At 49.0% G+C, this 12,100-nt stretch overlaps 1 protein-coding gene across 1 annotated transcript in view; it reads left to right on the top strand.

Moving 5' to 3' along the window:
* Positions 1-1,227: 1,227 nt before the first annotated feature.
* Positions 1,228-12,100, top strand: part of COPG2 (COPI coat complex subunit gamma 2) — a 42,266-nt gene continuing 31,393 nt past the window's right edge. Inside the window, exons 1-4 of the mRNA XM_032797483.2 lie at positions 1,228-1,346; positions 5,452-5,504; positions 6,328-6,408; positions 7,581-7,652. Of these exons, the coding sequence (XP_032653374.1) occupies positions 1,310-1,346; positions 5,452-5,504; positions 6,328-6,408; positions 7,581-7,652 (243 nt within the window). The 5' untranslated portion in view covers positions 1,228-1,309. The remainder of the gene's footprint in view (positions 1,347-5,451; positions 5,505-6,327; positions 6,409-7,580; positions 7,653-12,100) is intronic.

Raw genomic sequence — 12,100 nt, 5'->3', positions numbered from 1 at the left:
CAGTCAAAAAAAATTGCAAAGTTCAAACGTGTAAAAACCAAAAAAAAGTGGGGGGCGGACCAAAAGTTTTTTGCTTGGGGCGGCAAAAACCTAGAGCCGGCCCTGCATCCATTTGAGATGGAGATATGGATGCTGCAGTAGCTGCCAGGTCACCTGCACTCAGGGGTGAAAGTAACTTATAGGACTTACCAATACTGCCGGAGTCCTGGGGGGGGCGTGGCCTCAACCGGAAGAGGTGTGGCCTCTCAAGATTTAAAGGCCCTGGGGCATCAGCTGTGGCTGGGAACCCCAGGGCCTTTAAATCAACCCGGGGCTCCCAGCTGCAGAGGTGGCTGAGAGCCCCCACGGTTCAGGGGCAAATTAAAGGGCTTCGGGCTCTGACCGCTGCGGAGCTCCAGGCCCTTTAAATCCTCACCACAGCTCCGGCTGCTGGAGCCATGGGTGCGATTTAAAGGGCTCTTGGTTGCCCGCAGCTGCGGGAGCTCTGAGCCCTTTAAATCCGGCCCCAGCCCGGCCGCCGGAGCCACGAGTGGGATTCAAAGGGATCTGGGCTGCCCACAGCCGCAGGGGGCGCTGAGCCCTTTAAATCCCAGCCCCAGCCCAGCCACCAGAGCCATGGGCTGGATTCAAAGGGCTCTGGGCTGCCCTTTGAAGTGGGTTCAGGGAAGCAGCAGGAGACAGGAAGCTCCCTGAGAAGCTGGTGTGAAGCAGTCCCAGCTCCTGAGGGTGCCAGAGAGATACAGAAGAGGCTCCTTCTTCTCTCTCTCCGTGCAGCTCCTGATGCTTTCTATTACTCCCTATCACCTTTTCTCCTGCCTGTTATGTCTCTTGTGCCCTCCTCCAGAGCACTCCCCCATCTCTGTGCATCTGGAGCAGAGAGAAGACATATGCACCAGCAACAGACACAATTTCTACACTCGGGGTCCCAGTGGCTCCCCCCCGCAGCCTGGCACCTGAACCCTGCTCCAGCTCCAAAGCGAAGCTCATTGGGAGAAGAACACGGTTATGGGGAGAAGCTTGTCCTAAATATGGGCTATGTGCCTTTAAATGGGACCCCGCCCCCCGCCCCCCGCTTTCCTGAGAGCGAAGGGGGCGTGGCCCGGACACGGTTGGTTGCGGCCAGGCTGGAAGGGGGCGTGGAACAAGGCGCCGGGCGCGTGAGCGGCGAGGGGGCGTGGTTCTACGATGAATGGCGGCTCTGCGGACCAGTCATGTGGCGCGGTGCCGGGGTTGGAGGCGGGCCTTCCGGCGGGCGCACCCTCCCGGCGGTTGCTCAGGTCGCTGAGGGAAGCGAGAGGGCGGCCCCGAGATGATTAAGAAGTTCGACAAGAAGGACGAGGAGACCGGTACGGGGGTGAGGCTGCGGCCTAGGCGCCGGGTCGGGGGGACGCCCCTGGGCGGGCCGGGGAAGTGTGACCGGCCCGGTGCGGTTCCTGCCGAGTAGCGGCGGCTGAGGGGCCCGCCCGGCCCCGCTCCCGCGGCCCCTTCCCCGCTCCGGGCAGGCCCGTCAGTCAGAGCCCGGCGGGCCTGGCCGTATCTTCCTGGGACCCGGCGCCTCAGCTGCGGCCTGGAGGGGGGGTCATGTGGGGAGCGAAGGGACCTGACTCGCTCCCCCGGGCTCCGTGGGGGGCAATGGGGAGTGAGGGTCTCTTATCCCCCCGCCCACGCGGCTGTGGAGGGTGCGTCGCGGCGCTGCCCCCGGGCCTTGTGGGGCTGCTGTGGCCTGGCGGGGGCTTGTCTCGTGCTGCTGAGCCTGCGGGATGGTGGTTGTGTCGGCACAAATATGCCCCCTACCAGGGGTTCGCAGAGCAGGTCTTGGGTGGCCTCAGCGGGCTGGGGGCCGCTCTGAAGATGATTCCGAACCGGAGCCCCGCCTAGGCCACAGCCCGCTGAGCGCCCGCAGCGACCCCACCTGTCTGCAGAGGTGCTGCCCCGAGCACCCCAGGCAGGGGCAGGCTGCTGGTGCCGGTGTGACCCTGACAGACCGGGTCAGTGGCGGGCAGGGTCGAACCTGGGACTTCTGGAGCTTAGTACATGGGCCTCTACGCAGTGGCGCTCACACTTTTGGACGGGTGACACCTTTCACACAGCTAGTATCTGAGTGTGACCCCCCTTATAAATTAAAAACACTTTTTAATACATTTTACACCCTTATAAATGAGGCAAAGTGGGATTTGGGGTGGAGGTTGACAGCTCATGACCCCCCATGTAATAATCGTGTGACCCCCCTGAGGGATCCTAACCCTCAGTTTGAGAACCCCTGCTCTACCACAGGAACTGAAAGCCAACTGACTGTTAGCTAAGGCTGTAGAGCAGACTCATTAATAGCTCTTTCTTGAAGTGGTCTCGGTGCCATTAGATGGGACAGAATACCACACGGCAAAGGTGTGTGGGTTATACCAGCAAATACCAAGGCAGCCAGGAGCAAAAGCTGGGCACTGCAGGGAGGGGTCCCCATCCCACGGTGGCCGCTTGGTATTGCAGCATTTCTCACATGTGTGGAACAAGCTTTTCGCAGCTGGGATGTTCTTGATAGCCAAAGAGAAATATGAACCACTTGGGTCTGTTTCTAGTGAAGTGTGCTGTCAAATTAACGCTGCTAAACAATCCAATGCTCTGGGTGTTCCTGAGCCTGGGACTACCGGATGCTGAGACTGGAAAGGGGGTGGAAATAATTGCCCTGTTCCATTTATTCCCTCTGAAGCCGCTGGCACTGGCCACTGATAGAAGGCAGGATGCTGGGCTAGCTAGACCAATGGTCAGACTCAATATGGGCATTCTTAAGTTTTAACCCATCAGTGTGTTGGGCTGGAGGAACTGTGCTGTTCAAACGTGTTTCATAATACATTTAAAATAGCATTCAGTGTTCCGAATAAAGCTGTTGTCACATTCATGGTTTGGTCTCACTTCTACTGGGCAGGTATGCAGCGTAGGTAGTCTCTCGGACTGTCAAAGGCTATGATCAGGTGTCTTGATGTGTTTGGCTGAGATGAAATCCTTGTTTGTGTCTCTTGGACCGTGAAGTACAGACATTTATCTATAAAAGCAGCAAAGAGTGCTGTGGCATCTTATAGTCTAACAGACGTATTGGAGCATGAGCTTTCGTGGATGCATCCAAAGTGGGTATTCACCCACGAAAGCTCACGCTCCAATACGTCTGTTAGTCTATAAGGTGCCACAGGACTCAGTCTGGATCTGTAAAAGCAGCAAAGAGTCCTGTGGCACCTTATAGACTAACAGACGTATTGGAGCGTGAGCTTTCTGTTTGTAAGACAAACAGAAGAGTAGAGTTAATAGGACTGCACAATTTTACTTCTGCTCTTCATAACCCTTTATGCAGCAATGAAACTGTCAAGAGTCTTATCAGTTGCCTGCTTCCCTTGGTGTCAAGTAGCATGATTACACTGCAGTTAAACACCTGCAGCTGGCCCTTGCCAGCTGACTTGGGCTCAGGTTAAAGGGCTGTTTTAATTGCTGTGTAGCCATTTGGGCTTGGGCTGGAGCCCAGGCTCTAGGACCTTGAAGTTGGAGGGTCCCAGAGTTTAGGCTGCAGCCTAAGTCACAATGGGTATATCTGTATTGCACTTAAAAACCTGCACCTGGGCCAGCGGGCTTGGGCTTGGGCTTACTGGGGCGGCAGGGCTGTTTCATTGCAGTGTAGAATTCCAGGCTCAGGTTGCAGCGGGAGCTCTGGGACCCTCATAGTCTGAGTCCAGAAGTCTACAGTGCAATGAAACAGCCCTGCAACCTGAACCCCACAAGCCTGAGTCAGCTGGCATGGGCCAGCTGCAGATTTTTAATTGCAATGTAGACATACCCAATGATTATCCTGCAATTAAACAGCCCCTTAGCCCAAGTCCTGCAAGGCTGAGTCAGCAGACACAGGCCCACCATGGGTGTCTAATTGCAGTGTAGATATACCCTTAGTAGCAGTAGAGCAGAGACAGTCAATTTTTTATTTTTCAAGGTCCAAATTTCTTGGTCAAGGTCCAGACTCCAGAGAAAATAATACAAAAGTAACAATAATTACAATAATAAGTCGTCAAAAGATTTTGGAGTCCGTTCAAAACCATCTGAGAGTCTGGATTTGGCCCACGATCCTCCTATTGACTACCCCTCCTGTGGAGGCAGGAACTGGGATTATTAGCTAGAGAAGATAATCTAAAAAACAGAGGTTAAGGGTGGTCATGGTGGTGGATGAATGGAAACCTGTCCCCTTTTTGTAGCAACCAGAAGTCTTAGGGGTACGGGAGAAGGCACCAGAAAACTACTACTTTTTTAGCAGGTAGAAGGGGCTGGGGTTTCAAACTTGCCAGGTATGTGCTATCCAGAAGCTGATACAAAAGATGGAGCCTATAAGCAGTATTCAGGGACAAGCATCCGTGGTAGAAATGCAAGTACTTTACCCTTCCTACAGCTGGAGGTGAGACTGGGGCTGGGTTTTTCAGTCAGATCGTTGTTCTTGGACCTAGTTGCTGGAGTTCCTCTTCCAATTTTTCACGTCCCTGCAGCTGGTAGGTATCATAACTTTTCAAGGACTAGGCATACGCTATGGAATGTAATTTCTGATTTTCTAAGGCCAGGTTTTTTTTTTTTTATCATGCCCTATATTAATATTTTGCTAAAGCTGCCCAGTGTTAGTGATTATTCGAGGTGTGGCCAAACTGAGGCTCATGAGCTCTTTTTTACAGTTAAAGTATGGCTTGTGGAGCCCCCCACACCTTCCCCCGGTTCTCCAGCTACTAGACCTGGGGGTAGAGATCTTGGGGCTTCTGCCCTGCGATGGGGTGGTGAGGCTAGAGGCTTCTGCCTTGCGGAGAGTAGGATCTTGGGGTTTTGGTCACATGGCCCAGCAGGAGCCACCCTGCAGGGCATATTGTGCATGTCTTGTGGCTCTCGAACTCCTGAAGATTTTTGTATGTAGCTCAGAGGGTCAGTAAGTTTGGCCACTTCTGGATTATAGAGTGTGTAGTGGTAGTGCTATTTTGGCAGGTTATAGGTTCGTGTGAGTGAGGGGCAATGTATTAACCAATACGTGAGTGTTTCCAGTGGCAAGAAACAGCCTTACCCTAAGGTGTTCCCTCTTTGTTGCATCTAAGGCACATAAAGCAGTTGGGGTGGGAAGAAAGGGAGCTAGCAGCCTCACTTGATGGTGATGCTGTGATAACTTCCCCAACTGGCTGGCTGGAGATACGATGTTGAAAAAGTTGGGTTTGGGATTTTTTTCCACACCCTAAACAGGCAGCGCTTGAAACTAGCCTAGATGCTGCTCCTGAGGAACATCAGATCCTCAGATTGCAATGCTGCTTAGCAGCATTAAGAGCCACTTGACATGTCGTTCTGCACAGTTCATATGAGAGAGCTTGTGGAAGTTTGAGCTGGCATTCTGTGTGTTCAGTTTCATGGCTTCTAGCATATGAGTAACCATCAATGATTTGTTTTATTATTTAGGTAGTGGCTCCAATCCCTTCCAGCATTTGGAGAAGAGTGCTGTCCTTCAAGAGGTATGAACAGAAAGAGTATTGTGAAAGTTGCTATAGCTTTGTGCTGGATGCTCTAGTGACCTAAGCAACAAGTTTGAAGTACCTGGGCTGATTAATGGTCAATTATTCCTTCCAGGGTAGATAAAATAAACTGAGTGCACAAGCAGTTTGCTGTGTGGGGATCTTTCAGATCAGACCCAGGAAAACAGAGGACCTGTTTAATTTGTATGCACTTTAAAGATCCAATGGCCGTTACTGAAGAGGCTGTTTTTCTGTGTCCCTATTGTCATGCCATGCAGCATGCTTTTCAGTAGTTCTTCACCTGGCTATATCTGGGCACCCTAGAGGTGGCTAGCTGTATGTCAGTGCAATTATATGTTTAAGGTCAGTGAAGAGATTGGGGCTCTTTTTGGATGTAAAGAGCTATAAATGTGAAAGTAGACTAACTAATTTCACCGTCAGGTTCCCTTGCACTAGTACAGTGCTTTAGTGTTTGGTTGCAGATGCTGGAAAGGAAACTTTTAAAATCTAAACTAAACTGACATATAGAAAACACAGACACATCCAATATTAATAGAAATGCCCCAGCTTTACCACTGCTTGGCGATATGATTAGAACCCAGGAACCCGAGATCCAGTCATTGGTTCAAATCACTTCACAACCATCTGTCTAAAACTGAGTCCATTTTTCAGCTATGTGCTTTTATTAATTGGCATCCATGTTAAGGTGTAGTATACAATAAGACTGCTTGGGTGAAATGAGTTATCCTGATCCCATGGGGTGAACTGGTAAATTGTTACCAATGAATTATGCAATAATGCAGTATTTCTGCTGTGTCTGTAGGCTCGCATCTTTAATGAGACTCCCATAAATCCACGAAGATGTCTGCATATACTTACCAAGATCCTTTACTTACTGAACCAGGTAAGTGGATCATCCTAACCCAAACAGACACCTAGGATTAGTCTTTTCCGATTTAAAAAAAGTTTAGCATGAAAGAATTACTGTACTTTAAGGACTGCAAAACAACTTGTACCTTATGCTGTCAGTCTAGAGGTCATCTTATTAAGGGTAACAGACATTGAACCCTATTATATAATGTTATGAACTCAGTTTTGATTTTCAGCTTTCCTTGGGGGAGATGAGACATAGCTCACTGAAGCTTTGAAGACTTTTTATGATAGACTTCTGGGAGCTGTGTCCCATTTATGCCCGTTTACAGTGATGCCGTGTTAGCCAGAACCAGCCTTCCCTATATTGTAGAAATAGCCATGTTTGAACAAGAGTATGAACAGTAAAATGGTTGGGTAATGATTGTCACATGGTTCTTTCTTTGTCTATGTAGTGAACAGGAATCCATGTTGAGGAATTATGTTTAGCTTAGATACCTAAATGTGTGTGAGTACATGAAATATGGACTGAGGGGGGCAGTATTTAATATTGACGTGTGACCAACAGGGATTACAAGGTCCAACATGTTCTGCTGCATCTGAATCAGCACAGGTTTTGTATTGGGGAAATCCTAGGAGAATCCTCTTCTCAGTTGACAAAAACTTAAAACAAAAACCATAACGCCTGCTGCTGTAAAGACAGCAGAGGGAGCGCAGGTTAGTTAACAAACACTGTTACTTCGCTGGTACACTGCTACCTCGATATAACACCACCCGATATAACATGAATTTGGATATAGCACGGTAAAGCAATGCTCCGGGGGGAGCGGGGGGGAGGCGCACTCTGGAGGATCAAAGCAAGTTCAGTATAACACAGTTTCACCTATAACACGGTAAGATTTTTTGGCTCCCAAGGACAGCGTTATATCGAGGTAGAGGTGTATCATGGATGATACTCCTGTTGAAACAAGCTACTTAAAAAGTATAATTAGATTGTCTTGTGCTCCATAAGAAACACAAGGTGAAGAAGGGAGTGTTTCTAAAATGGGGAAAAGATTTAAAAAAAAGAGAGAGGTTTAGAGACAGAGGATGGAGTCCAAGGATCTAAGTGGGCGTTATAGATGAGAGAGAGCTAAAAAGAGAAAACTACTGGACAGTTAAGTTTTGACTGGTTTCTAACGTCTTCTGTTTGCATGTTCTCCTTAGGGTGAACATTTCGGAACTACTGAAGCCACAGAAGCGTTCTTTGCAATGACCAGATTATTTCAGTCTAATGATGTAAGTCTCTTACGCATATTAAGTTTGTGGACGATACCAAACTGGGAGAATTGCAACTGCTTTGGAGGACAGGGTCAAAATTCAAAATGATCTGGACAAATTGGAGAAATGGTCTGAGGTAAACCGGATGAAGGTCAATAAAGACAAATGCAAAGTGCTCCACTTAGGAAGGAACAATCAGTTTCACACATACAGAATGGGAAGAGACTGTCTAGGAGGAGTATGGCAGAAAAGAGATCTCAGGCGAGTCGTAGTGATACAAGCTGAATATGAGTCAACAGTGTGATAATTTTACAAAAAAGCAAAACATATTCTGGTTGCTTAACAAGTGTTTTGTAAACGACATGAGAAGTCATTCTTCAGCTCTACTCTCCGCTGTTAGCCTCACTGAGTATGTGCATTTGGGCACTGTCACTTCAAGAAAGATGGGAATTGGAGAGGGTCCAGAGAAAGCAAACAGATGATTACGGCTCAATGAGAACTATGAACATATGAAGAAGGCTAAAGAATGGGATTTGTTTATGGTTTGGAAAAGAGAAGACTGAGAAGGAGGACATTGATACGCAGTTGTTCAAGGTAATTCTAAAAGGTGCTCTAGAGAGGGGACGGAGAAACTTTGTCACTTGCCTCTAATGATTAGAACGCAGCAGCAATGGGCTTAATCGCAGCAAGGGAGATTTAGGTTACATTAGGAAAAATCCTAACTGTCAGTGGTATTAAACACTGGAAAAATGCCTCAGAAGTTGTGGAATCTCCATCTCTGGAGATATTTAAGAGTAGGTTAGATAAATGTCTATCAGGGATGGTCTAGACAGTATTTGGTCCTGCCATGAGGCAGGGGACTGGACTCGATGACCTCTCAAGGTCTCTTCCAGTCCTAGAGTCTATGAATCTTTATTTAAGGAAAAATGTTTCACGTGCTTTTGTCTGCGTTGTACCCTCAGCGGGATCTTTGTGAACCCTCTGATAGCAGCAGAAATTGTAAGGTGTTCATATATCAGAGCAATGGGACCATATAAGTACCTTAGATAGAGGAATCTGCTCAATTTGAAAGCACAATATGGGCCTTAGTTTCTTGCCTCTCAAAATTAAGACAGTGTTGTTTACGGACTAGAGCTCCAGCATTCCTTAGAAAGGAGTTTGACTCATGGGTAAACCTGCTAAAAGTAAAGAGATTAGAATGTTTTCAAAGCATTGGGTTATGTTTTTGGCTAAGATGTATGTTGTGCCATTTAATATCTGATATGTTCTTCTTCGAGTGTTTGCTCATGACCATTCCGATGTTGGTGTGTGCTCACCCTGAGCACTGCCGCAGGAAGGTTTTCCCTCAGTAGTACCTGTCAGGTCAGATCTGGTGCCCCCTGGAGTCACACACTCATAGCGCCAGTATAAAGGGCCCTGCTGACTTACCACCCCCTCAGTTTCTTCTTTCAGCCCGTGACAGTTGCTGGAACTGTGTTTCGTTCTTACTTCTGCAAGTACTCCCCAGTGGAATCTCTCTACTCTTGGTGTATATAGTTTATTGTAGTTTAGCAGTACATTTCAGTTATTAATTAGTTAACTACGCTAAGTGGCTGGGGGAAGCTCATGTGCAGGAACAGTGCAAGATTTGTAGGGAATTTAAGCCTTGCACCAAGAAGGAGAAGGACACTAGATGTCACTCTGTCCTCCTGGAAACAGTGCTCCAACCTCCATTGGAGCCAGGACACTCGGACTCGGCACCAAGTACCTCAGCCTAGGTGAGGAGCACCCTGGCCTGACTTCGAGACACCTGGCACCATTCCCCATCTCTGGTTCTGAGGAGAGACACACCAACTGCATCTAAGGAACCCCAGCACTGTCAAGCATCTCCGGGGCCCAAGGAAGATGCACCAGCAAGAGACGCTAGGCACTGTTCATCATCGCCGGTGCCTAAGTATCAGGCCGATCACAGACACTGAGATCGGCGAAACAGAGGGATGCTGTCAGGGTACGACCTGGGTCAGGCCACCCTGTGGCACTGGCATCCTATGCCATGCCATTGATTCCAGTCCTGGAACGGGAGCTGTTGAGTCCGGCACCGATAGACTCGCCATTGTGAGAGTGGCATTGGAGCCCCATGACCCCATTGTTGCCATTGACACTGCAGGCCTTCATGGCAGTGCAGAACTTACTGATGCTACTCGTACAGTTGTCCCAGCCATACGGGAACTGTTGAGGGCAGCACTGTCAAGGCAGGCTCAAGGCCACAGGTCGTTTCAAAGAGGAAACCAGCCATGATGGCTCAGTCCCTGTCCCCTGACCCCTTCCTCCCGACACCGTTCAGCGGCACTGGTCAGCAGTGGTACAGCCTGGTCTCTGGAAGGATCCTCAGAGATGGACTCGGAGGTGGAGTCTTACATCTTGCAAAGGAGTTGGCACTGCTAGTCTAGATACTATCCAGCTGTGGACCCGAGTCAAGGGGTCCCACCAGTGGCGGGGCCACTGGGGCAGTGGCAGTTCCCCGTGCAGTGGCATTTCTGGAAACCCTTGGCATTCCCAGCACAACTGGGGTCCCGTTCCAGGAGGTAATGTTCGGTGACTTTGGAGCCTGAACAACCTCCACCACCAGAATATGATCCAGGCTCCAGTACCAAGGCCAGTGACATATATCATGGAATGGCACCACAGGATCTGGATGGTGCCGAGGGCAAAGAGCAGAGCCAGTCCAAGCATCCTCCTCTTCCCCAGATAAGACAGTGACTGGAACTGATGTTCTGCCCCGGCAGGAGGATTATAAGGCACATTAAGAGCTTCTAAGGAAAGTAGCTCAAAACCTGGGGATCCAGGTGGAGGAAATTAGGGAATCCTTCCACTCGCTTGTGGACATATTAGCAGCAACGGGCCCCACAAGAGTTGCACTGCTCCTGAGCGATGCAGCCATAGACCCCATCAAGTTTCTGTGGCAGACTCCAGCGTCCCCGTAGCCGATGGCAAAAAGGACTAAGAGGAAATATTTTTTCCCGACAAAAGAGTTTGAGTTCCTGTACGTGCACCCACCACTGGGTTTGTTGGTGGTGTTGTCTGCCAACGAGCAGAAAAGGCAGGGCCAACAGGAACCAACGCTGAAGGCCAAGGATGCCAAGAAGTTAGACCTTTTGGGGAGGAAAGTCTATTCGACAGAGTGTCTCTAGCTCAGGATTACCAACCAGCAGGTACTCCTGAGCAGGTTCCATTTCAATGCCTGGGACTCTGAGAAAAAGTTTAAGGAGTTGCTGCCTCAGGAAGCAAGACAAGAATTCATGGCTTTCACAGAGGAAGGCATGGCTGTGGCAAAGGCATCCCTACAGGCATCCCTGGGTGCAGCGGACTCAACAGCGCGCTCCAAGGCTTGGGCGGCCGCAATGTGCATTCGTGGCACAGGTTCCTATCCAGGATGTCTGTAGAGCAACAGTGTTGTCTTTAGTCCACACTTTTGCATCTCACTATGCCATCACTCAGCAGGCCAGAGAAGTCGCTGGATTTGACAGAGCAGTGCTACAATCTGCTTGTCAATGAACTCCGAACCCACCTCCTATATGTGCTTGGCAGTCAGCTACATTGGAATGGACATGAGCAAGCACTAGAAGAAAAAAACGATTACTAACCTTCCGTAACTCTTGTTTTTTGAGATATGTTGCTCATGTTCATTCCAAAACCCACCCTCCTACCTCTCTGTCAGAGTTAGTTGGCAAGAAGGAACTGAGGAGATGGCGGATTGGCAGGGCCCTTTATACTGGTGCTTGGGAGCATGACTGAAGCAGGCAACAGAACCAACACAACAGATACCACTGAGGGAAAAACTTTCCAGCGGTGTTGCTCACAGCATGCACACACCTACATTGGAATGGACATGAGCAACACATGTCGAAGAACAACAGTTATGTAAGGTTAGTAGCCAAATTTTCTCTGAGGAAGCATGAGAAAATCATATCTTCTCAGGGAGTGGACGAAGTCTGATGTGTCTTTCATCTCTGCTAGAATCCTAACTTATTGTTATATTAGTGTATTGATCATAGGGAAAGTTTTATGAGCAACCTTATAAGAACATAAGAATGGCCAAACTGGGTCAGACCAGTGGTCCATCTAGCCCAGTATCCTGTCTTCTGATGGCCAGTGTCAGGTGCTTGAGTGCTTCTGCCCCAGACACAAAATATCACAAATGTCAGATTTTTGTGACCTTTCTTAAATTCAGATTCTGCAATACCAATTTCTCTTGTACTGTAAGCCTATTAGGCTTCATAATTTGCCTTCAAATAGTTATATTTAGAGTGTAAATATTGCTATTTTTTTGTGTGTGAGTGTGTGTGTGTGCAGGCTGTTAGGGGCCGTGTGCTGAGAGCGAGGCTGAGCCCTGAGTTGGGGGCGGGGCTTACCTGATTAGGGGTCCTATATAAGGAGCCAGGCACTCAGGCAGCGGCACAGACAGCTGCAGCGGCACAGGAGCCAGC

This window comes from Chelonoidis abingdonii, chromosome 1 (genome assembly GCF_003597395.2).
Source record: "Chelonoidis abingdonii isolate Lonesome George chromosome 1, CheloAbing_2.0, whole genome shotgun sequence".
In the NCBI taxonomy this organism is placed as follows: Eukaryota; Metazoa; Chordata; order Testudines; family Testudinidae; genus Chelonoidis; species Chelonoidis abingdonii.
Note: the sequence above shows the minus strand (reverse complement) of the source record. Positions and strands in the feature narration are given on the sequence as shown.